At 53.3% G+C, this 26,480-nt stretch overlaps 1 protein-coding gene across 1 annotated transcript in view; it reads left to right on the top strand.

Moving 5' to 3' along the window:
* RGS3 (regulator of G protein signaling 3) overlaps positions 1 to 26,480 on the top strand; it is a 120,457-nt gene that overhangs the window by 19,444 nt on the left and 74,533 nt on the right. The window contains 9 exon segments of the mRNA XM_032307723.1: positions 429 to 523; positions 1,472 to 1,540; positions 9,851 to 9,911; positions 11,032 to 11,122; positions 11,739 to 11,794; positions 18,630 to 18,711; positions 19,479 to 19,584; positions 20,576 to 20,927; positions 21,763 to 21,802. Of these exon segments, the coding sequence (XP_032163614.1) occupies positions 429 to 523; positions 1,472 to 1,540; positions 9,851 to 9,911; positions 11,032 to 11,122; positions 11,739 to 11,794; positions 18,630 to 18,711; positions 19,479 to 19,584; positions 20,576 to 20,927; positions 21,763 to 21,802 (952 nt within the window).

Genomic DNA, 26,480 nt, shown 5'->3' with positions numbered 1-26,480 from the left:
AGGGCAGGAGCAGCTCGAGGGCGAGAACATGGATTTGGGGCCTTAGTGGAGGCTGACCCGGAGCCTCTGGGGAAGGGAGCACTGAGCAGCTGCGGGGAACTCAGGAGAGAGACCAGTGCTGAGAGGAAGACCGGAGATGGCCGAAGTACACCCCATCTACGGCCAAGCCTGTGGCTGCCTTGGTGGTGTCACCCACTGCGGGGACCTTTCCCCACTCCCTGTCCCCGCCTCTGACTCTTGTGCCTCGGCAGTAGCTTCTGTTTGTCTCCTGGCCTCTGACCGAGGACAGCACCCTGTTCTCTGCAGAGGCCGGTTTGAAGGACACCCGGGAAACCTTTCCCCTGGGAGATGGGCAGAGTCAGCTGCTGGGCTTTGGTGTGTCGGAGGCCATGAGCCCTCTTCTCATGCTTGCTTTTCTCCAATTCAAGATTTCTCTGATCCCTGAAAATAACCGCCTTCGTCGCCAGAAGACACGGACTGTCCCAGACTGCAGAGAGCCGGTCTTCCGCGAGCACTTCTTCTTGTAAGAGCCTGGGGGCCTCGAGGGAAGAGAGAAGGAGTGTTTATCTGGAAACAGCTCTGTCTGTCAAATCTAGAAGTGGATCTGAGCAGAAAAACAGTGACTTCTGAAGGATGTCTGTGTTTTCCCATTCACTCGCGTCCTTGCATCGCTGGCTCCGGGCCCAGCTGCGGGGTCCACGGTGATAAGGTACCACTTGGCTGGTTCTCACAACAAAGTGCCCAGCCTGAGGCTGGCAGCCCCTGACAAGTAGGCATTTTCCCACTGTGCCTCGGGCCAAGGCTTTTCCTTGGGTAGAAGAAATTTTCCAAGTGGAGGAATCCCTCTGCTTTGTAAAACTTGCTACCCTCCCCGGGCCTCAACTTCCATAGTTGTAAAACGGGCTGATGAGAGTACCGACCTCGGAGAGCTGACCTATGAATGAGACCATGTAATGCATGGTCAGCTGTTTAGTAGTAGTAGTAGTAGTATTGCTATTATTTGTTCCCCCCTCCCTGAACTCTGGGACCAATGGGAAGGAATGGCCGTTTGGTATTCTGTTTCTGAAAATGAAGTACACTTTTTTTTTTTTTAAACTGATTTTGTTTATTGTAGAAAAATAGATCAGCAAAGAGAAGAAAAGAGAAAACCGTTTGAGCCCTACATGCCTTGGGTTATTTCTTTTTGGGTCTTTGATTTGTGTGGGTGTGTATGTGTGTGTGTGTGTGCAGGTGTTTACAAAAATGGGATTGTTCTATAATAGTGTGCGGTAAGCTCCCTTTTGTCCTGAACAAGGTGATGTAAGCTCTTCTGTGTGTGTGAATACTCACCTCCCACCCTGTTGGGAGTTTCTTTAACCAGCTCCTTATGGTTGTTTTAGTTATTTCTAAACTTTGCAGCAGTGATGGACTCTGGAGGTCCAGACCGGAGCTCGGCCCTACTAACACCCTGACCATCTGGTTTGCTTTGCAGTCCTGTCCAAGAGGAAGATGAACAGAAGCGCCTTCTGGTTACTGTGTGGAATAGGGCGGGTGACTCCAGGTGAGGGGAAGCGCTTCGCTGGAGGGGAGAGCCTGCCCTTGGCCTGCAGGTGGCAGACAGGCAGCCAGCAGGCAACAAGTTAAATCTTGTGAGATGACTGAGTAGTAGTGGCCATACTCAACCTGAGAGACTAGCTCTCCCCTGAGTCCCCATAGCACCAGACAATGCCGAGGACCATGTTACCAAGCAGTATTTCTGTACCCTTGGTATCAACAAGGCACTGCGTTGGTCTCCGGGAACACCAGCCAGCCTGCCTGTGGATTCTGTTCTCAAGGTGCCCACTTGCAGGAAGGGATACTAGCTGCTGCGTAGGCACTGATTACAGTAACATATAAACAGGCTCAGTTCCATACGAGTAGAAGCTCCTAGAAAAATAGGCCCATTTCTTTCCTAGACATCACTATACTCAATACCTAGCACATAGATGTTCTGTAAATATTGTTTGAATGGATACAAGGCTGAATGAGTAATAAGGACAGTAAGTATAGGAAGAGAGAAGCTCCTCGTGGGCCACTGTGATCAAGGAAGGCTTCACAAAAGAAATGGGATTGTGTACTTGGGGCAGAGATCAAGAATAAGACAAGGAGAGAAGGGGGTGCCAGGGTAGCTCAGTGGGTTAAAGCCTCTGCCTTTGGCTCAGGTCATGATCTCAGGGTCCTGGGATTGAGCCCCGCATCAGGCTCTCTGCTTAGCAGGGAGCCTGCTTCCTCCTCCTCTCTCTCTCTCTCTCTCTCTCTCTCTCTCACTCTCTCTGCCTACTTGTGATCTCTGTCTGTCAAACAAATAAAATCTTAAAAAAAAAAAAAAGACAAGGAGAGAAGGTTTTGCATGAGCAAAGGCAAGAGGCAGGGTTACGCACACTGGGCTCAGGCTGCTATGAGGAGGCTGCATGGCAGGTGCTGAGGTCTTTTGTGGGAGGAGCCAAACAGGTGGGTCTGGGGGCTGCCCAGGAGATGGGAGGCCAGACGTGGTCCTTAGTGTGGGGTTTAGTCCAGCACAGACAAGGAGTGTGGGGTGAGGGGGAGAATCGGCTGCCCAGCAGAGGGGTAAGAGCAGCTGGGCTGGGTGCCTTGCCTACTGTGAGCAGCAGGAGCTCTTCCCCTGGTGCAGCCAAAGGGATCTGGGGGACCCTGTGGTCATACTTTTGTTGAACCATCATAGAACCAACTGGAAAAATGCCTCAGTGAATGAACATCAGCTCCGTTCATCAGCTTAGACTGGGAAGATATTTTGGGGTTTGTTTTTTAGCATCTTACATGTTATAGCTGGTATGCTTTTTAAAATTGAGCCTTACTCAGCCTTCATAAGGAAGGATATTTCTTTTAATAGAGCATACTTTTTCTCATGGAAGTGATGGTGCTGTAGACCTCATTCATTCAGCTGTCATTTCCTGGGTACCCACGTGACTACGTTGTTCTGGATGCTGGGGACACGTGGGGTCAATCAGAGACAATACTGCTCTGGAGAGGATCACTGATAGGGACTTAGAGGTGTGGGTGAAAAAGAGGACATCACATTGATAATAAGAACAACAGTTTATTGAGTGTTGACCACAAACCAGGGGTTGACAGTATGTTATCTCATTTAATTCTTAACTCTTAAGAGGAATAGGGTTTTGCCTGAGTTTTCAGAAGAGGAAATGGAAGGTAAGAAAGGGAGTCAATTGCCCAAGGTCACATGGCCAGCAGGGAGTAGAGCTGGGCTGGGGATCCACGCACTTAGGCCCCAGAGTCTCACTCTCACTATACTGCCTCCTGGGGTGCATGCAGAAGGACAGAAGAAAGAACCAGCAGAGTATAGCGTGCAGGACAGGGCAGGAGTGGGGAAAGGTCTCCAAACTACCCAGTGTGGCAGGAGGGTCAAGTACAAAGTACGGACCGGTTAGAGATAGGATGAAGAGGTTGGTGCGAGCCAAATCAGATGATTCTGTTGGTGTTCTTTGGCATGTGGGCTGCCTCCTAAGGCTGGTGGTTCTCAGTCCTGGATTTGCATCAGATTCCCTGGGATGCTTGCAGAGAACACAGGTTCCCAGGGGCCACGTCAGATGGATTCAGTCTGATCTTCATGGGCAGGGCTGAGGAATCTACGTTAATACAAGTTCTCGGGGGACCCTCACGCCGCCACCTTGGTGTTTGGAAAGTTGGCGGTGGAGAGATACTGAGGGGTGTTGAGCAGGGGAGAGGCAGATGCGTGTTCTAGATCTGTCACCTGGTAGGGCTTTGGAAGGCTGGGGAGGAATTAGGAGATCTTGGAGTGATCTGTGAGAGAGATGCTTTAGGGATGGAGGGGAGAGAAACAGACCTAGGACAGATTTAGGAGATGAGATTAATAGTACTTAGTGGAGGTTTGGCTGTGAGAGCAGCAGGTGAAGTCAGGAGTCATTCCCAATATCGGGTGGTGTCCCCAAGCGAATCAGCATGCCATGGAGGGGAAGGGAACCAGCTTTGGGCCCCCTGGGAGGGAGGGGCTGGAGAGCAGCCAGATGGAGCTGTGGCGGTGGGGGGAGCCTTGCTGACACAGAGCCCAGAGGGAGAGAGGTCCATGCCAGGAATATGGGAGCCACAACCACCAAGGTGGTAGGTGAAGTAGGGGGGACTGCCCAGGATATGAGTGACCAGGCTCAAGGGTGAGAATCCCATCTTGACAGGAAAACCTGAAGAAGACAGAGGAGGGCATCGGGGGAGCCCACAGGATGGAGGCAAGGAGGAGAGCAGGTGCTGGAGGTGGGCGCCATCCAGGGATCTGCCACAGAGGTCCACCCTCCTGTGAGACCAGGGCGAGTCCAGCAGAGGGCAGTTCACGGTTTTTGGAAAAGAAAGTGAGGTTGCGGGGAAAGTGAGTCAGCGCCCAGCGGGGCAGCATGACAGAGGCCGTGTCTCCACTTGTTGCCTATTTTGGGAAAGTGAGATTCCTTATTAAACCAAACAGAGTGGAACTCGTGGTCACGGTCCCAACCCAAAGCTCAAGAGGGACAGAGCAGGCACAGGCAGGCCCACTGGGGGACAGATGGCCCCTCTGAAGCTGCCAGCGCCACAGAGGCCCCCTGGGCCATGGGGAGGTGTGGTGTTGATCCATCTCCAAGCCAGAAGGCCTCTAAGCTGGGGGAGGCAGACCGAGAAATTGCAGGAAACTTCAGCCCTGCGGAATACTCTCAACACTGCATTGTGCTTCTCCGAAGGGCGAAGGACAGACATGCGACTTAGCAGCATCAAAGACCATCACAGAAGGAGGGAAACAAACATTGACTGAACTCTTCTCTGTGCCAGGCACTGAACACACGTTATCTCATTTAATCCTCATCGCAACCCCGGGAGGCAGGAATTCTTACCGTCCCTCCCTTCAGAGAAGAAGAAACTGAGGCTTATAAAGGCGAAGGAGCCTGTGTGAGGTGTTTAGACACCGAATGTCCACTGTGTGTGGACATTGCACAGCCTGCTCCTCGTGTTGTCTAATTTAGTCCTCACAACGCTGTCTAAATAGGTAATGGTATTGTCGCTCTCTGACAGTGACAGGTGAGGACACAGAGGCACAGAGAGATCAAGTAACTTACCCAAGCTAGCACAGCCGGGAGGTGGTGGAAACAGGATTCAAATTCAGGCAGCTTGGTGCCAAACCTGTGTAATTATAACCATGTTACAGCCCCACTGACCATCTCATGCAGGCGGTAAATGGCTCCAAAGCTGTACTCTTTCTGTGATACACTGTGTCAGTACCCTTGTTCCTTGGGGCCTGGGCTATTTCCCACGGCATTTGTCATATGGTTTTACATAAATCATCAGGTGAATATGTGGCAGCTGCACTTTGCAACTGATAAGCGATAAAAGGGAAGCCTCTGTTTCATGACTTCTCACGATCCTGCCCGTGACGGCTGTGAACTCGTCTTAGGGGGACGAGATGGTCTAAAAAGACGAACATCTTTGGGGGAAATGCTGGGTGATGTCACCTCATCATGGTGACAGAGTGGGTGCTGAGGGGAACCAGGCCTGAGGGCAGGAAATCTGGCTTCATGCCAACATCACTGGGAGACCTTGAGTATGTCCCTTCCCTACTCTGGGCCCCGGTTTCAACTGTGAAATTCAGTGAAAGATGCTAAGATTTTTTTCAGCTTTCAGGTTCTGTGAATTTTCAAGAAATTATAGACATTTTCAAACATGCGCAAAGGTAGGAAATATCATATAATAAGCCCTCATAGAGTCACAGTCCAGCTTCATCAATCAGCACTGTATGGCGAGTCTAATTCCCTCCCTGCCCCCACACAGTCTCCCTCCTCCAGTGGATTTTTTTTAAGCCAATCCCAGACATCATCATCTCATGTCCTCTCTACATATCTCTCTAAAAGGTGGCTTAAGAAAACAACCACAGTGCCATTATCATGCTTGACAATTAATAGTAACTCCTTGATATCACTGACTATGGAACTCAGCTATTTAAAACTTTTGTTTGATGATACGGTGAAGGCCACACTGAAGCTTCTAGTATCAGTCATAGCACTTTCAGAACCAGTGGCCAGAGAACAGTCTTAGGATTGTAAGGTCACGCACCGCGCTAAAAAAAGAACAAAACACACATAGACTCTAAACACATAATCCTTTATGCGAAGAGTAGGAACATTTATGGAGAGTCTCTTTGCTGTGTGTCATACCCTGTCCTGTTCTCCCGCCTTTAATCTACTTCCCAAACAGGATCTCAGTGCCAAGCACAGTGCCATCATGTTAGAAAGCTTGTGACCAGACACGGGGAATGAAGAAAAAAAAATGAATGGAAAAAAACGTGTTCAATTTAAGCCACCAAAGTAAAAATAAATGGAGATTAATTGCTCTCACCCAGCAACAGAAATAGTTTAAGGCCCCTGCAGAGAGAATGGAAAAGCATTCCCTGAAAATAATGCGTTTTCATTTTGCAGGGGTCTCGTGCCCTCTGCTCAAAAGGTAACAGACCCAAACACTCTTCCCCATGAGAGTTCCATGAAGCCTTACCTCTGAGTCTTTGTACTGGCTGTTCCCTCTGCCCTTCCTCTTCCTCTCCCTGGCTCAGCTCTTCAGGCCTTCTTCCAGGATCTCAGCCCTCCCAGAGCTTTCAGCATTTGTTGCCTGCACTGTTCATCTGTCTGTCAATCTCGCCCTGTCAGTGAGAGGCCTTGTATTGCTGTCTTGAAATGCTATTTCAATCCCTGCATGTTTGTCTTCTTTCCTTAATGCTGCGGCTCCTTGCCCAGGGCCTGCCAACCAGCCAGAGGCATGATGGATTCATCCATTCGTCAAGCCTTCCCTGAGTGCACAGAGCCCTGAGCTCAGGGTTCAGCATTCAGAAGTCACGAAGGCTTGGCCTCTGAGACTTGGTGTTCGTGAAGTTTTCATGCAGTCTCCAGGGTAAGCACCTGTTCCCAAGTTTATAAGCTGACCGACCAGTACATTGCAGGTCAGATTACATGTAAAAGAAGTCTTTCTTCCTCCAAAGATTTTTCAAAAGCGGGCTTAAGGAGTAGCTAATTGAAGAACACTTAGAGAGAGTTTCCTGCTTATGGACATTAATTGTGACAATTTACTTGGCCTGAATTAGCATGAACTCATTGGAGGCCCCTTAACAGGAAGTAAAGCTCATGGGAAGCTATTAACCATTTAGCATTCTCTAAGCCTTAGGGAATGAAATTCCACTTATTGAAGAGCAGAGGGAAGAGGCAGCCTTTATTACAGCTAAAGCATTGTGCTTGGACATTTAGAAAGTTAGAGCCATACCCAGTGTGATAGGAAAGTGTGCACCAAGGAGGTATGAGCACGTAGATACCAGCTGGGCTGCCCTTGAATGTGTTGATAAATAAAATTAAATTCGTGGTGAGGACTTTGGCGAAGCCTTGAAAAGGCTTTTCTGGAATGGCAACTCAGACTAGTATCTGCTGCTGCTGATGGTCCCTGTGGCTGGTTGTGCCTACTTGGCTACTTCCCAGGAGGGAGGAGTGCTTGCTTCTGGGGGTGGGCTGGGGAGAGGGATGTGGAAGGGTCCCTTTACTGGGGGTGATTGCACTGTCCTCTTTGGGTAGATTATTAATCTGGTCTTGTCTGATGGGAAGGGGCAAGGAAGAGGGGGAACCATGGTGCCCAGGCCACAGGAAATGAGGGCAGGGAGAGGGAGCAGGGGGAGTAGCCAAGAGACAGGAGGTGGGGAGGGTGGGGCAGAGTATGCCTCTGTGGGGCAGGGGCACCGTTCTGAGGATCAGTCCCTGCCTTTTGGCAGCCCTGCCCCTACTTGACCTGGCTGCCTGTGAGAAGCCGTTAGTTTTATTCTGCCTGGGACAGTCTGGTGATGAGTTGCTACCCTTTCCAGAGAATGCAAACAGTATGTATTCATTGAGACCTGGCCCACCGGTCCTAGACTGGAGCAGGCACGGGCAGGAGCCCTGCAGGAGTCCGGGATAGCTTCCTCTAGACTTGCACGTCCAGATCCTCCCTTGGACTTGCTATGTCTGTCCCCGGGAGCAGGCTCTGGTGCACAGGACTTGGGTGGGCTCTTCAGAGGGTTCTGGGCTGAACCCTCGGCTAGAGCCCCTGGCCTCACTTAGGCAGCCCTAGAGCAGGTTCCGGGAGGCATGTCTCCAGGGAGTTCACTACCCGGCTGGGCGTCTCCTTCCATCTTTGGCTTTGCTCTTGTGTCTTCCACAGTATTTGCTCAATCCCTCCTCTGTGTGGGTCCCTCAGATGTTGAAGGGTTGATTATGCTTCCATCTAAATACTCATGTCATTTCTTGATTAACAGCTATCAAACCAGTCTCTGGGGCAGTCTGAGTTGGGGATGTGCTAAGAAAGAGGAGAACAGAAAAATGAAAATTGACTCTCGTGCTAGGCTAGAGAAAGATATGAGAGAGTAGAAGTATTTCCAAATGCTTTTATATTGTTTTTCTTTTCTGATTACAAAAGTAGTGCTTGTTGCCTATGAACATTTGAAAGCACTGAAAACCCAAAGAAGACAAAAACCTTTCTAATCCCATCTACCGGAGACAACCATTGTTACTATTTTTGTGGGTGTCCCTCTCATTAAACTACAGATTTGTCAACTATTTCATTTTCTCTCCCAGTGACAAGATTATTATATTTTTAAGATTTTATTTATTTATTTGAGAGAGCATGAGAGGGGAGAAGGTCAGAGGGAGAAGCAGACTCCCCGTGGAGATGGGAGCCCAATGTGGGACTCGATCCCGGGACTCCAGGATCATGACATGAGCGGAAGACAGTAGCTTAACCAACTGAGCCACCCAGGCACCCAGCAAGATTATTTTTTGAATTTCATTAGCGTTAGTGTATGCCATCATTACTGGAAGCTGCCTTCTATCAGTCAGTCCCTGATTGGACGTTGAGACTCAGTGGTGATCAGTCTTCCAGAACTTTGAATTACTCTTAGCCATGGAGGAACTGACTGAACTCAGCCTCTCGCCACAGTGTGACCCCACCCACATGGCCTGACCCTGGCTCACGCCTACTTTTCCAGGTCAGGTTAGTCTCAACAATTTTTGTGTTGACTGGGACTGTGACCTGAACCTGTCCTGGAACTGCTAAGGTCCTGCCTGTACCTGAGAAAAGCTTCTTGAACTTGAGGTCCCACAGCTTTTCAGTTGAGCATCAGTCTGTGGAGATGGGTGCTGAAATTCCCGGCAAGGCGTGGCTCTTCAGATCTCCTCAGTACCAGAACTGTTCATGCTGAGTGAAATGAGTCAGGCAGAGATAGACAAATACTGTACGATTTCACCCTATGTGGAATTAAGAGACAATACAAATGAGCAAATAAAAAAAAAAAGGACAAAAAATCTGGACTCTTAAGTATAGAGAACAAACCGGTCACCAGAGGAGAGGTGGGGGAGGGGGAGGGGAGACAGTGCCCTATCTTCATGAGCTCTGGGAGATGTGGAGTTGTTGAATCATTATACTGTACTCTTGAAACTAATATAACACAGTATGTTGACTCTACTAAAATTAAAGAAAAAAAAAAGTCCCCAAAGCCCAGTAGCCTTGAGCTTTTGTGGTTGGTAGAGGGAGTATGGCTTTCCAAGCTAGGGTGCATGGCTTTCCTACAGGACCTGACTACTCACTTGTTTTGTGACCCTGGGAAGGGGACCAGCTCTGAGCCTCTCGGCCTTTTCCTCTGTGAAATGGGGAGACTCAGCCCTCTCCAACCTAACTCACCAAGTTGGAAGGATCAGATGAGACAACGTGGGTCAAAGTGCTCACAAGGAATCAGGCAGACCTATGTTGCATGCGATAATTGGTCTCCAGATAGAACCCTTCGAGAAGGTGCTGACTCAAGCCTCCATTGTTCTCCCAGACAGAGCGGACTCATTGGCTGCATGAGCTTTGGGGTGAAGTCCCTCCTGACTCCGGACAAGGTGAGCCCCAGGGAAGCTTCTGGAAGGATCATCCCATCAAGGTCAGGGCTAGCACGGCCAGAGCTCTTTGTCTGGAAGCCCTTGGGTGGAGCTTCTGACTCGCCTGCTTCCCGGCCTGAATAACAACACTGTTGATCATTCCTCCGACCAGGCTTTGGGTCCTCTTCTTGGTTGGTGCTTGTCAGAGATCAGTTGTCAGGCAGCTTCAAAGCATTCCAGGGGGGCTCTGGGCCTGGAGTCAGCTACACCAGGACACTGGCAGATCCCTTGGAGTTCTGAGCCCTCCTGGGCTTGCCATGGAGGAGGAAGGCTAGGGGGTTCTCAATCTTTTAACGTTATCCACTGGCTTTCATGGTTTTGGGTCGAGCAAGTGTCAGGGAGGGAGGGAGCAGCACCATCGTCTGTGGAGCTTCCCTTCTGGCTGTGTGAGGACTGTGGAATCTTAAGACCCTTCCTCTGGGTACCCAGTTCCTTATCCACCCCTGCAATCCCCACCCTCAACCCCAAACTGGAGGCTTTTGGGCAGGGGAGGCAGAGAGATGTGGTGGCCCTGCTACTTTGTGTCCTGGAGTGGAGTCTGGGGGAGGTGGCTGAGGACCCTTTACCCTGCATGTAGGTACCAAATATCTTCTCTTGACGGCAGCGCTGGCTTCATTCCCTCTTGGGAATGAATTCCCCCCATGGGGACTGCTCAGGAGCCTCAGGATGCCTACTTTCTGGCCTCTCCATCCTTCTTTCACTGCCACCCTTCTGTTATGTCAACATTCATTGGGCTCCTACTGTATACAAGGCACAGGGCTAGGCCCATCAGAGAGCCTCTGCACAGCCCAGTGGGGAGGTAGGCAGGCAAGTCGACCGTTGTCCTCCAGGACAAGAGGCTGTGGGGATTCAGCAGGGGGGAAGACCAGCTCTGCCTGGAGCATCAGGGAGAGCTTCCTGGAGGTGTAGGGATGGCAGCTCCCTCTGGGTCAGGGCAGCTGAGTGTCTGTCTCTGCTAAGATGATGCTCCCGGCAGAGGCTCTCCAGGTGTTTTTTTTTGGGTGGGGGGAGTACTGGTGGCAGTCTGACCTGGGGCCTCTGCCTCCTCTGTCTGAGCATGTCATGCCTCCCCTTGTGACAGGAAGTCAGCGGCTGGTACTACCTTCTGGGGGAAGACCTGGGCCGGACCAAGCACCTGAAGGTGGCCCGGCGGCGGCTGCGGCCGCTGAGAGGTGCGTGGACATCACCTTCATCTTCTGCCTGGACACGCTGTTCTACCCTTGCGTTCTCCCTTCTCTTTCTTCCTGAGTAGTGGCACCAGCCCTGTGTTTTGTAGCATCTGTCACCACTGGCTGCAGTCAAGTCAGGGGTCTGGGGGCTTCTCACGAGCCCCTGCTGGAATGCAGGCTGCAGGCAGCCTTTGCCCACCTTACCTCGTTTTTGTGGTTGGATTTTCCCACGAGAGAACTAGAGGCCTGACCCTATGTGATTCAGCTCCCTCCACTCTAGCTTATGGAGAACTGGGTTTCAGGAGCTTTCTGCATGGCTCCTCTGTGATCAGGATCCTCCCTGGGTTGCCTCGCTGGCCTTGGGGTGTCCACCTTGATAGGTAGGGCAAGGGGGCCCTGCTTGGATTTTGGGTTCCCTTCTGTTCTGTCCTTCTCACACACAGACCTGGCTCCGGATTCCCTGCTGAGCCTGAGCTCAGCCACGCCCACATCTTGGAGGCTGGCAGTGATCTGGACAGACACATGGGCCTGGCACCCTGGCCTTGTCCTCTGGGCGGTCTCTGGAATGGACTCTTATGTGCCAACAGAAATTTTCTGACTCTGATCTGTAATCTTTCAGACACGCTGCTGAGAACGCCAGGAGGTGGGGATACTGAGAAAGGGGAGAAACTCAAGGTAGGTGGGGACAGGCTCGGGTAGGACTGACAGGACTTGGGCCTGGACTCTAACTTGCTCCTGGTCCATCCTTTGGCCCAGGAGATCCCTAAACAGGACTGTTTTTGGTGCCCGAGATTCAGGTTCACTTGGAGCTCAGAAACTCAGTAAGTCATGTATTTTAAAGGGATTATTTTTTATGCTTTTCTCAGGTTACTCATAGTTAGGGCTACAGTGGGGAGAGAGCTGGGCCCCGGCCCCTGGAGATGGAAGATTCTGAATCTTACTGACGTTCAGTCTCTCAAATCCAAGCCTCCCCTTCCCTCCAGGCCCCCTCGGACCACTTGCTTCTTGCACTGTGGCCGAATTGCCCTCAGCTTAGGCCTGCTTGATGTCAGGGAGCAGCTGTGAGTCGGGACTTGAGACCCATGGGTTCTTACTCCGCTAGGGCTTCAAATCGAGAGAGGAATCTTCATGAAGGAATTTGGGGGCGCTCCCCCAAGTTCATTCTGTCTCTTTACGGGACCTGGTTTTCTCCCAACAACCAAGAGAAGGAGAAGCGAACTCTCCGTGACTGAGAAACCCCTGTGCCAAGTCCTGCTGGTCCCCTCTTTAACCCTCACTGCCGCCCCTGTGGCAGTTGTTACTTCCCTGTCTCACAGAGGTCAGGTTCAGAGAGGTTAGCTCACTCTCCTGAGTACCCTGAGCCACACAGCCTCCTGCATGAGGTCTGCTCGGGAAGATGCGACGATGGAGGATGATACCTTCCGTGAGGTGTCGTATACCCTACAAAGTGTTCTCCCTCTCATCTACTCCGTTCATTCATTCGCTCATCCACTCAGTGTTTACTGAACGTTCTCCTGGGCCAGACCCTGTGCTGAGGGGTGTATAGCTGTGAGCAAGTCGGCAGAGCCCGCCCTGGGCAGTGTGACAGCCACTAGCCACCTATGGCCACTGAGCCCTTCAGATGTGGCTGGTGTGACTGAGGGCCTGACTTTTTCATTTTATTCCACTTGAACTAATTCAGTTTACCTCGTACATGTGTCTTGTCACTACCTTGTTGGACAGCATGGTTATTAAGTTGTTAAAATAACTTGCTGGTTACTGTATTCTGTGGCTTCATTAGAAGCTTAAAACCTTGTTTCAAGGGCACCTGGGTGGCTCAGCGGGTTAAGCATCGAACTCCTGATTTCGGCTCAGGTCATGATCTTGGGGTCATGGAATCAAGTCCCGCATCAGGCTCCACCTGCAGCATGGAACCTGGTTGAGAGTCTCTCTCTCTCTCTGTCGCCTTCTGTCTGCTTGCAAACACATGCACCTCTCTCTCTCTCAAATGAAGAAATACATCTTTTATTTTTATTTTTTTATAAAGATTTTATTTATTTATTCAACAGAGAGAGATCACAAGTAGGCAGAGAGGCAGGCAGAGAGGGAGAGGAGGAAGCAGGCTCCCTGCCAAGCAGAGAGCCTGAAGCAGGACTCGATCCCAGGACCTGAGATCACGACCCGAGCCGAAGGCAGAGGCTCAACCCACTGAGCCAGGGCACCCAAGAAATACATCTTTTAAAGAATCTTCTAGCTTCACTGGAGGAGCTACAAAGATCTTGCTCCCTCTCTCCCTGCTTACCGAGCACAGGGAGGACAGTGACCAGAGAGCATTACTAGTGACTTTCGGGTATGACATGACATGACATGGACATCAACACCACTAGTTTCCAGGTGGCTTCATTCTGGATCTGCACACAGGCCAGGACCTATGGGCGTGTTGTTCTGAGTCCTGTTTGATCTTCCTGGGCTTACACACTTGGAGATGTCCATAGGACCCAGCACAGTGCGAGTGCTTGTCAGAGGCTTGGTCAGGCTCGGGGAGAGCCTCCCGAGGTCCCTTGCTCAATTCCCCCATTGTGCACATGGGCAGAGGGAGGCCCAGAAACCTGCATGACCTGCCCACTGTCACAGCAACCAAAGCTGGGCTGTACCAAGGGACACTCTGTGGCCCCAAGGACACGAGCAGCTGGGTGGGTTTCCCCAGGGATGGTGAGGTGGGTATAAGGGGTGCTGGGCTCACCAAGAACTGCTCTATGAGGCAGGGAATGAGACTGGGGCTCTGGTCCCAGCTCCACTGTACCCCGCTGTGTGACCTTAACCACTGTGGTCCCCAGCTTCTTGAAGGGTAGATGGTGATTGGAATTCTCTCTTTGATGGGCCTTTAAGGTCTACGTGTCATCAAATACCTGATCAGATGGCCACTGTATGGCCAAGGAAACTGACTTTTAAGTAGCCTGTGAATGGCAGGCTGTTCCGCAGACCCCACAAGTTTTATGGTCTCTGTTTTGAGATGGGATGTCTGTGAGTGCGACCCCCTAAGGCATCCATGAATTCTTCAGACGGTGTTCGTCCCCTGGATTTGCTCCCAGGGGACGCTGGGATTTTTAGGGGGAGGTGGCGCTGTTCTAGAGGGGGCCGTGTTTTATGCCTGGGTTCTCTTCCAGCCAGGGGTGTTTGTGAGAACACTGGAATCACAAAGTGGCCCACGGCGGAGAATGCAGCCAGAACAAAGGCGCCCTCTCCCCGCCGGGGGCCGGGGGAATACTAACTAGTTGACAGGAATTTTAATATAAAACTCTGCCTCTTCCTTGTCATTCTGAGGTTTCAGGAAGCCTTCGGGCTTATCGTGCAGAGGCACACAGCACAGACAGGGCCTGGGGAGGTGAGAGGTGATTTCCTGCCATTCTTCTGCGGGGCGGGCTTCCCAGGGCGGTCATGCCAGGCTGACGGGGCGCAGTGTGGGCTCCCACTGCCGGGGGAGAGCTGGGGTTTCATGGGGCGGCAGCCGAGGCGGGACCCGCAGCCATGAGCCGCCTCAGTGGGCTCTGCAAGGTGTGCTCGGAGCGCCGCTACCGACAGGTGGGTGCTCAGCCCTCTGGGGGTACCCGGGGGTGCCCGGGGGCGGGGTCAGTGTAGGGGCTCTGAGCAGGCCTTCTCTCCCCATGAGGCCATCCTTGCTTCTTCCTGCTCCTTGTAGGTTAACTGCAACCTGGGGGGAAGGCTAGAGGCTGGACTGGGCCCGGAGGTCCACCCTTTACCCACGGCCCTTCTCCGGGGGAGAGCTGGGGTTTCTCCGGGGGAGAGCCTGGGGGGTCCAGGCCCCGCCCGGCCTCATCCTAACTGTGGACATGGTGGTGTCCTTGGGGAGATTATCTAGTTGATTTTCTGTTATTTTTGTCTGGGGGCAGTGTGGGTTTTAAAACAAGCATTTCAAGCCTGAGACTGGAAATGGCTGAGCAGCTGGGTTTTGTGTTTTTCCTAACTTTATACTTCCATGAACTTTCTCTCCACCGAATGGGACAGGAATGCCTTGTCCTGCACCGTTTGTGTGGGAGCATGTGTTCCCACGTGTGCTGGTGTGCATGTTCATGTGAAGATGGGGTGTTTCTGTGTGTATGTGTGTACACATGACTTTCCCCTCGGTAGCCGTGATGCCTGGAGCCTTCGGCTCCGGAGCCCATCCTCACAGAGGGGGCTCGGCTCTCAGCCTCCAGTGCTGGGATGTGGGGCGGGGGTGGGGAGGAGGAGTGACCATCTCTTGGCTTCAAGGCATTTCTAGAACCGTGTTGGGCACTTTTTCTTATAAATAAGGAAGGGGGTCAGGGAGGATGAAGGCAAGGGATGCCCAGATTTGGGGACTGTCCAGGCTGATGGGAGCTCAGGAATTGTTCTGATTTTAAAAGTATGAAGAAACCCCTCTGTGTATTGTAATGGCCAGACTGGAAGGTGGGTCCTGACTCCTGCAGACAGGCAGCCTTAGGTCCTAGGGAGATGCCCAGAGTGGCCTCCTGCACTGCGGCTTGCTGCCATTGGACCCTGGGGCCCTGGAACCCCACCTGTTCTCCCTGGCATCCTCCCTAGCCCTCAGGGCCCCGCCTGTGCTCCCCGCCCCCCTGGAGCCTGGCAGAACAGCTCCCAGGACACCAGCAGCTGGTTGCAGGGGAATGGGGTGGAGAGCTCTGTTTGAGAGGTGGGGAAATGTTTGGTCACCTTGGGCCTGTGGGCCACCAGGCACGGGTCTGGGCGGGGCCTGGGGCTGAAGTTCAAGACAGATCCTAGTCTAGGAACCCACCCTGGGTTTTGAGCACCGGCTTTTGGGCCTTCTTGAGCTGTGCCCTTGAGCTCGTCACTAGATCTCTTTGAGCCTCAGGATCCTCGTCAGAAGAGAAGGGACAGCGGTGTCCAGCCAGGGTGCTGTGGGGGGCAGGGAACACTGTGTAAAAAGTGCCTGGTGCAGGGTCTGGGACATACATATAGGACAGGCTCAGGTAGGGAGGGGGATGGAAGCCTGGGTGTGACAGAGGAGCAGAAAGCAGGCATGAGGGCGGAGGTGAGGTACTGGCCTGGGTGAGATCTGGGAGCAGTGACCGTCCCTGCCCTGGACAGGAAAGAGCAGGGACCACCCCCAGGAAGGACAGCCTCTGCCAGGAGCTGCCGAGGTCCCAGAGTCTGGGCTGGGCTGCTCCCCTCACCTCCTGACACTGATGCCCTGGGTCACAGAGGAGGACTGAGAGCTGGGGGCTGCCACTTCCTCTGTTCAGGCTTTGGCTTCCTTCTCTGTGAGATGGGTATATTAAAACCAGTCCTGCATTCCACTCAGGGCGGCAGTGATGGTCCAGTTCTTTGGGCACTCTCCTCTCAATGCAGTGAGTGCTGTGATGGACAGAGTGTAGTCTCCTTCCTTTATGTGGTCCCACCCCTCACACGGAGCCAGAAGGGGAGCTTGCTTCCCAGCCCCCCTTCCTCTTCCCTTCCTTCCCAGCCCCCAGCTGACTTGGACCATTGTCTGGGCTGGTTCTTACTGAGGCTGGTACCTTGGAAGGCAGAGGGGGCTCGAGGCCTCAGTCCCGCCTGGATAAGGGGACCAGAGTGTAGGAGGAGGAGGCTGTTTTGTGGGAGCACATCTCTTCTCTCCAGATGCAGCTCTGGGGGCCAGTCCCCAAACTGCTAGCACTGAGCCCATGGGCGCTAGGGCCTGTTTGTGGAGCTGGCACCCCAGGCAGGGGGGCTGTGGCCCCTGCTATGGTAGGATGGGGAAAGGTCTAGAAAGCCTCTGGAGTCCCAGCTTCTGCCTGGGCTAAGGATGGGTTGCGAGGCCCCATGAAGTCCTCCCTGGTCACATGGAGTGGACGGGGCTCCTGACAGCTTCCCTCAGCCTCAGCCTGGGCTTTCCACAGTCACTCCATAGTTTGTTTTTCTTTCTTTCTTTCCATTTTTTTCTCTTCCTGTCTTAGCCGCATGTTTTCCCAGAATTCTTATGGGAACAGGGTATTTTCCTGCCCCCTCCCCCTTCCCCTTGTCTGTCAGATTTCCTGTTTTACAAACTCGCTTTGAATCCAGGCCCAGGGCTGGTGGGAAGCAGGGCCTCAGGGGCCTCCCCGACAGCCTCTGAGGGCCTTGGTCACCCTGCGTCCCCCGGCCTTCCCCTTCCTCATGCCCGGCCTCTGGGACAACTGGTAGGTGAATGCCAGGCGCCCAGCCTTGAAGGCAACCTCTAGAGGAAGGAGTCTCCTGACAAGGCCAATGGCCCTTGACCTTTTCCAGCTTGCTGAGCTGTCTTCTTCCTCAACCTGCCTGGGACACCCTCCCTCGTGCCTCACCAGGGTCCCCTCTGTGTCCACTTCTCCTATGGAGTCTCTTGGGACCCCAATGAACCCTTCTTCTGACTTTCCCTCCCCTAGGCTCTGAGCAGCCTAGAATCCCTCGTCGGGCAGTCAGGGCCTGGGCCTTCTGTACCCCACCCACGGCCTGAAAGGCAGTGCACAGAGGGCCAGTGTAACAAGGCTGAACTGAACTGAGCCAGCAGACGGCACTGCGCCCTGCTGTTTCCTGCTGCTGGTGGGACGGTGCAGGACTGTCCTCGCGAAGCACTTGCTCGTTTCCAAGCCTGCCATCCAAAGTCAGACACAAAGAACTGTTCCCAGCTCAGTTCTTGTACTTTGCTCCAGTGCATGTTGCATCCTTTGCCTCAGAGAGAGCTGCAGATTCTTGTGGCCCTCTAGGAGCCAGAGATCAAGACCTCGTGCCTCCATACCTCAGCAGAACCTGGCATGCATGCAGTAGGAATTCGATAATTGCGTGTTACTTGCAAAAGAGATCCAGGTGGCAGGGCCCTTTCAGGGAATTTCTGGAAGTAGGGTTGCGGATCTGCCATGCAGCAGACACTGCAAGGTCAGTGGCTAGTTCAGATTCCACCAGGGGGCCTGTCTGTGCCCTTACCTGCCCCCTCCCCTGGGAGTCCTCCCTCACTGGATGCCTTGAGGCCCCAAGAACCTAGCACTTGTTCCCTGACCCTTGTCCTGAGGTTGTATGTGCATCCCCGTCTTCCCTCCCCTGTGCTCTGGGAGGGCAGCACCCAGGTGGACTTTGTCCCTGGGATCTCAGCGCAGGGCCAGCCCTGGGCTGATACTCTGTAAACCCTTGGGGGAAAGAAGGAAGGGACGAAGGAGGCAGTGGGTATGGGCAAGGTGGAGGTGGGCAGGTCCAGGGGGCTCTTTGGACTGGACCATGTGTCTCCGGGGTCTGAGGAAGATGAGGTTTGCCCCACCAAGGCTCTGTCTGTCCTGGACCCTTCTGCCTCAGCCTGGATTTACCTCCTGAGCTCTCAGCCTTCCTGCTTGGCCCACAACCCAGTGCTTAGAATGCCTCGACCAAGATGGGGACAGCAAGGGTTGGCCAACCTTCTTCTTGGCTCCAGCTCCCTTAGAAAGGAGGGTGGGTCTGAGCAGGGCCTGTGGGCTTCCCGACCTTGGAGCAGAGGCAGCAGCCTTGTGGCATCTGGGAGTAACCGTGCAGGGCTGTGTCCTAGATCACCATCCCGAGGGGGAAGGACGGCTTCGGCTTCACCATCTGCTGTGACTCTCCGGTTCGAGTCCAGGCTGTGGATTCTGGTAAGTGTATCAGCGGATGCCAGCCCTGCTTGACCACCACATGCTTGGCTTCATGTGGGATCTAAAAGGGGAGCCCCAAACTGGAGTGGTGTTCTGGATTTTCAAAACAAAAGAATAATATTTTTAAATGACCCCAGATGAAACTGAGGTTTATGAAAATATATCCACAATTTTTTTCTTTTTATCAAAATGAAAATAGATCTTTATGTTTTGTTTCCCAATCACATTAAATGGGAACTAAACCTATATTTTCAGTAAGGGCTGCATGGGAAAATGAGAGTCATTTATGGACTTAATTGGGAATTGGTCTTTTATTCTATTCCCAGCCTGATTAGCACTTAAAAATAGGTATTCCGTCTGTTATTTTTCACAAAGACTTCTCCTTATTGTGGAGGAGAAGTCAGAGCTTGGTGATCTGGGTCCCCCCCCCACCCCCGATTTCCCCATGCCTGCATACGGACGGGCTCAGGACTGGTGCTCAGTGAACAGTGTTGAAGGAATGAATGAAGTATGGGGCAACAAGAAAGGGTTCTCCAGGGGATGGGAGGCCCTGGGGAGACCGAGGCAGGACCAGACTGGAAGGGCGGACAGCTGAAGAGTGAGTGGGCAAAGGGGTGCCTTCCTCCAAGACCCCTGAGAGCCACCAAGGTTGGCATTTCACAGATGAGGAAATGGAGAGGGCCAGTCTGCCCTGTGGTGAGGTCACTGTGGAAGCCTTGACTCTAGGCCCACGGGAGCCCTTGGGTGGCCTTTCTCTGTCCCTGCAGGAGGTCCGGCGGAGCGGGCAGGCCTGCAGCAGCTGGACACGGTGCTCCAGCTCAACGAGAGGCCTGTGGAGCATTGGAAATGCGTGGAGCTGGCCCATGAGATCCGGTGACAGGGGCGGTGGGGGGCTCCGGGCCTCGGGCTAATGGCACACCTCCCTCCAACCCCGGGCACAAGGCCTCACCCTCCCCTCCTCCACGTGGCTATGAGCAATTCACTCTGCTCTTCAGGGAACCGTGTCTCAGCCTGCAAATGGAAGGTGCAGGCTCCGAGCACTTCTGCATCCCAGAGCAGACAGTGGGCAAGACACTCTCACGCGGGTCCTGCGGATCCTGCGGTTCCCGTCGTGGCTCCAGTGGCCACCCTTTCTACTCCAACTCATTATTTCTGTGACTTCAGAGCTCAGCCCGATGTTTTTTTGTTTTGTTTTGTTTTAAGATTTTATTTATTTATTCGACAGACAGAGATCACAAGTAGGCAGAGAGGCAGGCAGAGAGAGAGGAGGAAGCAGGCTCCCCGCCAAGCAGAGAGCCCGATACGGGGCTCGATCCCAGGACCCTGGGACCATGACCCAAGCGAGCCAAAGGCAGAGAGGCCTTAACCCACTGAGTCACCCAGGCGTCCCTAGCCCGTTGTTTTTAAAGGGCGGGTAGATGTTGCAAATGTTTCAAGTGCACACTTGAAAAATTATTCTTTAGAATGTTTGGGTCCCCTAAGTTTCGACCCGCCGGGGTGAAACTCTCATGACCATTTTAGGTATACTTCTAGAATGGCTGGACCGTGGGGTTGCACGGAGGTGGCTGGCTTGCTCGTCCTTGCTTAGACTCTGCCTGTGGCCCACATCACTATTGAGTTTGGTACTCTTGTTTAACCTGGCCTTGGCCTTGGGGTCCTTCTCAGCCACTGCCAGTCAGCTAGACTTGATTGGTTAAGTGAGGGACACTTCTGCTGTCTCAAGCTTATCTCCCTTATCTCCCTTCCTGCCCACCCACTAGGGGTCCTCTCCCCTTCCCCACCCCTCTTCTCTGCCCTGTAGGCCTCTGTCCCCGCTGACTTGGCCCAAACTCAACCTCTTGGTGTCACCCCCCTGCCACTGCAGGAGCTGTCCCAGTGAGATCATTCTGCTCGTGTGGCGCATGGTTCCCCAGGTCAAGCCCGGGCCAGACGGCGGGGTCCTGCGACGGGCCTCCTGCAAGTCGACTCATGACCTCCAGTCACCCCCCAACAAGCGGGAGAAGAACTGCACCCATGGGGCCCAGGCACGGCCCGAGCAGCGCCACAGCTGCCACCTAGTGTGTGACAGCTCTGACGGGCTGCTCCTTGGGGGCTGGGAACGCTACACAGAGGTGGCCAAGCGTGGGGGCCAGCATACCCTGCCCGCGCTGTCCCGTGCCACCACCTCCACTGACCCCAACTACATCATCCTGGCCCCACTGAACCCTGGGAGCCAGGTATGGACAGCTGGCTGGAGGACGGTGAAGGGTATGGGTCCCCGGCCTTGCACAAAGCTGCATAGGGAGGAGCCTGCATGGGGCTGGAAGGGTTCAGGGAAGAGGCCGGGTATGTGTTAGCTTTGGCTGCTTTGGGGAGAGAGAGCAGATGGGTCTCTATGGCCCAGGGCACAACTCCAGGCCCATGGGATGTCACAGGGAGGAAGACTTCACCTCAAAAGGAGGAAGAACTTCTTGCAGGTCTGTGCTTTGTATACAGAGAGGCATGGGCTGTGGTGAGAAGGGTGCGGCCCCTGTCATGGGTGGGAATGCCGACAGACATGACAGCACAGAGGGTCAAGGAGTACATGCACCAAAATGTTAGTCCCATGGGACACTCTGGGGAAAAAGTGTCCCGAGGTCAAATAAGTTTGAGAAATACCCCAAACTCTCCTCCTCTTCTGGGAGATTCCCAGTGCATAGTGGCCTTCTCGAGGCTCTGAGGGTGTCTTATGGGAGAGGGTGGTTTAAGCCAGCATTTCCCCAATTCCCTTGACGGCACCCCCTTCGTGGCTGGGCTGGTAGGGTCCCACAGTGCCACGGATCCCTCGAATGCATTTTGGAACAAGCCACCGTCAAGAAAGTTGGGGACGCCAACTAGGGGTTCCACTAGATGAACATTAAGGCTCTATTCAACTCCAGCATTCTAGAAGATTCTGGATTGTGTAATCCCTCCAAGCACCACCCTCTGCTCCTTAGCCTGAGTGGCTGGGTTTTGTGCCCTGAGGTGCTCCCTTCCTGCCTGGTTGTCCCTCCCCATTCCTGGAGCTGAGGTGATTCTTGTCTTCTTTTGCAGTTGCTGCGGCCTGTGTACCAGGAGGACGCCATCCCTGAAGGTGGGTCTGTCCTCTGCTGCCGTCCCCACCAAGCCCCAGAGAGATGTGAGCTCAGCTGTCAGGATCCCCAGCGCATTGACACAGACTCTCTTTCCCCTCCATGTCTGCTCTCCCTCCCTGAACCAGTGTCTCTCCTCCTTGGAGCCTGAACTGAGAAGGAAAAAGGAACCTTCCTACAGAAGTCTAGGACATGGTGTTCAGGATTCTGGCATTTGATTGGGACTCATTCTGTTTTACTGAGAAACCAAAATGTGTTAAGTGTCATAGGCCACCCGCTCAGGCCTGCCCAGAAGAGGGGCATGGAGGGCTCAAATCGGAGCTGCGTGATGGTGAACTATCCTTGTCCTCTCACTGAACCTCAGTTCATCTATAAAATGGGGCTGACTGTTCCCACCTCAGAGGTTGTCTGGAGGGGTAAAGGAGAGACAGGCTGTGAGCAAGAGCGTGTCTACTGAGGGAAGCTACGCAAAAGATAGTTATTTTCGACCTGCAAGGGTGTCTCTGGACTGGTTCTTCTCCTTTGGCTTTTGAATCCTAGCCCTATGTATTAAAAGCCAGGGAGAAAAGCTGAGCTTGAAACCAGGGCCTCCTCCCAGGATGCCCGAGATCCCAGTCTTGGTTGCTGGAGCTGGTGGGGCATTCCAGAAGGCCCTCCACGTGCCTGGCGGGGTCCAGCCGACTCAAGTCCAGCTGGTATCTGGAAGGCGGCCACCAGCCTTGCCTGGTGGTCCCATGCTCAAGCCCTTTCTCCAATGCCTACAGAACACCTGGTGACTTCTTTCCTTGAGAGGGGCCTTTTCCCAGCCACTGGCAGACTCGCTTCCTTGCCATCCTCCCCATCCGTAGTGTGAAGTCGATGCTGGCTTCGAACGGATACTTGGAAGAGCGCCTATGCCTTTGGGGGGGAATAGGGCTCCCATCAGGCTCAGAGCTGCTGATGGAAGTCATCTTCATTCTCTCCAGGGTAGGCCATTTGGATGGATGAGCCTGGTCTTTTGGCAATGCGTCTGTGCTCCTTCTGGAGAGGAGTCTGATAGTTATTCAACACCGAGTTCTTAAAAAGCTTTTAGTCAGCGCATTAGGGTAGAGCCGGGTGTCTCTGCTAAATGGTGACTTCATTAAGGCAGGGCCTATGCTGGCTCCTCTCTGCAGATCTGGTGCTGGGCCTGGGGTGTGGCAGGCAGCAGGTACTCAGAACTTCAGCCGAGTGACCGAGTGAAGGAAAATAACCCTGGCTGGTTGCTGCTGGGGTTTGCAGGCCTGTAGCAGAGCCCCAGAGCTGGAGAGGGCACCATTTTTGGTGGGCTAGTGGAGTGGGATTGAGCCCTTCTTGGCCTGACAGATGCCTCCAGAAGTCCGCCCATCCTGGATCCACGTTTTGATTCACCTCTGAGAATACAGTATTTTTTTAAATTTAATTTAATTGATTTATTTGACAGAGATCACAAGTAAGCAGAGAGGCAGGCAGAGAGAGAGGAGGGAGGCTCCCTGCTGAGCAGAGAGCCTGATGCAGGACTTGATCCCCGGACCCTGGGATCATGACCTGAGCTGAAGGCAGAGGCTTTAACCCACGGAGCCACCTAGGCACCCTGAGAATATAGTATTAAGTGGACCAAGGACACAGTCATCTAAGCTGTGGAGAGAGGGACAAGTAAGGAGATGTGACTGGGTTAATAACAGTGGTAGCTTTTTGAAGGCATTGTACAAAGAACTTGACCTTCCTTCGTTTATTCTTCATTGGTAATGGCTTTTTTCAGTATGCAAGTGTAGCTTGGCTCTTTATCAGCAATCAAGTCTTCACAGCTCCCAGTCCTGGAGTTCAGAGGAAGGGGTGGAACTGAACCTTCCCTTAAACACACTTGGGGTTCCAGAGTCTGGGGCCGTGACCGTAGTGCCGACTTCTGCCTCCTCCTCTGGCTGGGCCGCCTGGCTTCTGGCAGGGAGGGGTGAGTTGAGCCATCCAGAGTTGACTGGGGTCTGGTGCCCTTCTGAGGCCTCGGGCATTTGCTGCTTATAGTTGGCATGTTCCCTGGGGCTGCTGGTACCCTCAGCATTGTCCCCGGCCCTGCAAAGGAGCCCAGCCTCAGATTTTCCAGGGCCAGACTGGGATGGCTGCCAGGGCTCACCTTGGGAGCCAGAGCAAAGCCGAGCAATTACTGTGTTTGGTCAGTGGAGCAGGTGTTGTAGCAAAAGGGTTGATGTGGGGGTTTGGACCGGAGGATGTTACGAGGTAGCAGGTGGGAAGCCAAGGAGCTTGACTTCCCAGGGCTCAGTAGCCGGGTTGCAACCTGGGCTGGTTTTAAAATAAGATACTCGCAGAAAATCCGTTTTGGAGAGCCACGCCCACTTGCCGCAAGTTATCCAGGGCTGTGTGGAGATGGGGCTCTCAGGTGTGACCACTGCATGGGTTGGATTGATTTTGCTTTATACCCGACATTGGTTGAGTGTCCTTGGGCAGGTCACCCAGCCAGGCTAGGCCTCAGTTGTCTGGTCTATAAAATGGGGTTAAGCACACTTTTCCCACCTGAAGGCACAGGTATGTCATACAGCTTTTTATGGCTCTGTAGGCCCAAGGCGTAGATGCTGTGACAGCCCCATGCCGCTGGGCTAGGGGAAGGGAAGATGGGGATTCTTTTCCAAGTCAGAGACTGAACGCACAGGCCCCAGATTTTGGCCTCGGCAAATGGTGCCCTTTAATTTTGATCTGTCTCAGTCCCCTACTTGTCAGTCCTGTGTGGTTTTGCCTTCTCTGGTCTAGGCTTGGTCATGTTCAGTTAGACTATTTAGTTTCAGCTGGACCGTGTGACCTCACTCACGGTATGGTTTGAGCCCCAGCAGCCCTGTCCTCACACCGGCCCTGCTGGGTGGATGGTCTGTTAGCTTGGGTTTGTGATAATCCCTTATTCACTCCACTCTTATAAGTCCCTTCCCTTCAGGCCTGTGGTGAGAGCCCCCCCCACCAGCCCCAGGGCAGACAAGGTGGCACTGTGTGTTGTCTCCACTTAGCAGTGGGGAAAACTCTGGCTCATAGTGGGAAGGCACCTGTTCAGGTTACATAGCCAGAGTCTGGGGGAACCAGTGCTCATGTTCATGTGTCTTGTCCAGCTGAAATCCAAGGCAGGTCTGGAGACCCAGGATGGGTTCTTTCAGCAAAGGGGAGAGGGCCTGGCAGCAAACACCCCTCTCTGGGACTGGGGTCAGGGGCCAGATCAGAGGAGGGGCTGTGGAACTGCTTCCATCCATCTGTCCCTCTGTCCCTGCTCCCTCCCCCAAGACCCAGGGCTCACATTCTTTCTACTCTAAGCCACTCCTTGAAGAGGCAGGAAGTGGTTTGAGTCTTGCCCCAAGATATGGCTGTGATCAGTGGTCACTTGTGATGGGGATCTGACTTGTTTTTCTCACCCAACTTGGTGAGAAGGGGCATGCGGTGGGCGGTGGGCGTGGCAGAGGAAGTAAGTGTGAGATCTTTTGAGCTGAGTTTTTCCTCTGAGGCCAGGACCTCGCGTTGGTGGGGAGCTTCCCAGAGATGTTGCTGGGCTTGGACCACCTGTTCACCCCTGGCTGCCGGGGTGGGGGTGGTGGTGGAAGGAGGCCTAGGCCAATTGCCCACCTGGCAGCAGCACCCCCCCCCCCACTAAGGCCATCCAGGTATTTGCCGAGCCTGAATGCGATGCACTTGGCCTCCTACCTGCTTGCACCCAAGAATCCCTGATTTTTAGCTATTCTGTGTTTTGCTCCTCTGCCCAGTAGACAGGACCTGATGAAGACCTGCATGCTATCTCTTGTTCAGCGTGGGGCGGGTGTCCAGCAGTGTCCCCTGAAAGAGGAGCCCCTGCTGTGCAGCCTTCTGCTCTCTTCCCTGAAGCATATCTCTCTCTCTCTCTCCTTTTTCTGATTAGAATAATGTGTGAGTTGGTGGTTGACCAGAGTGCCTTCTGGCTGGCAGTGAAGCCTGGGATTTTCAGACTGTGCGGGGTGCCCGATTCACTTGCTTTTCTGAGTAGAGGAGCCACCACAACAAGTGCCACAATAAGTTAGCAGCTAACCTTTGTTGTGCTCATAGCAGGTCCCAAGGAATTGTTCTAGGGCTTTGCTTGGAGCGTCTCACTGAATTCTCATGGCAACCCACTGAACTCGGTTCTGTTACTGCAATTGAGGAAACCAAGACTCTAAGAGGGCGAAGGGAGTAGCTGAAGGTCACCAAGCTAGTAAGCAGAGGAGTGGAATCTGGGCACAGCCACATGGCCTCAGAGCTGGGGTTCTTTCCTGGGAACTGGCCCAGTAGGCGCCGCTCCTTATTTTAGACCAACATGGGTGAGCCAGGCTGCCCCACCTCCCACCGCTAATAGAGGGCAGTCTCCAAAACAGCCTAGGAAAGGCCCCTGTCTCCGCTACCGCCGGACCTCCAGTCCCTCTGTTTGTGGGACCCCGAAGGCGAGGGAACCAGTGAGCTGTGCTGGGCACGCAGAGGGAGCCATGGGGCTGGTGGTGGTGTGCCTGACACCCAGAGCCGCCCAGCTGACTGATGTTCTATGTGGGATTGTGGGTCCGGTGAGGTCAGATCCTCTGATTTTTCAAACATGAGAGATTTCCTGATTTTGAAAAGCATGAGGCCAAACTGATAGGTCTGACTTGGGCTCTGGACAGGAGGCAGGGACTGCTGCCTCCACCAACTGGT

This window comes from Mustela erminea, chromosome 12 (assembly GCF_009829155.1).
Source record: "Mustela erminea isolate mMusErm1 chromosome 12, mMusErm1.Pri, whole genome shotgun sequence".
NCBI classification, from domain to species: domain Eukaryota; kingdom Metazoa; phylum Chordata; class Mammalia; order Carnivora; family Mustelidae; genus Mustela; species Mustela erminea.
Note: the sequence above shows the minus strand (reverse complement) of the source record. Positions and strands in the feature narration are given on the sequence as shown.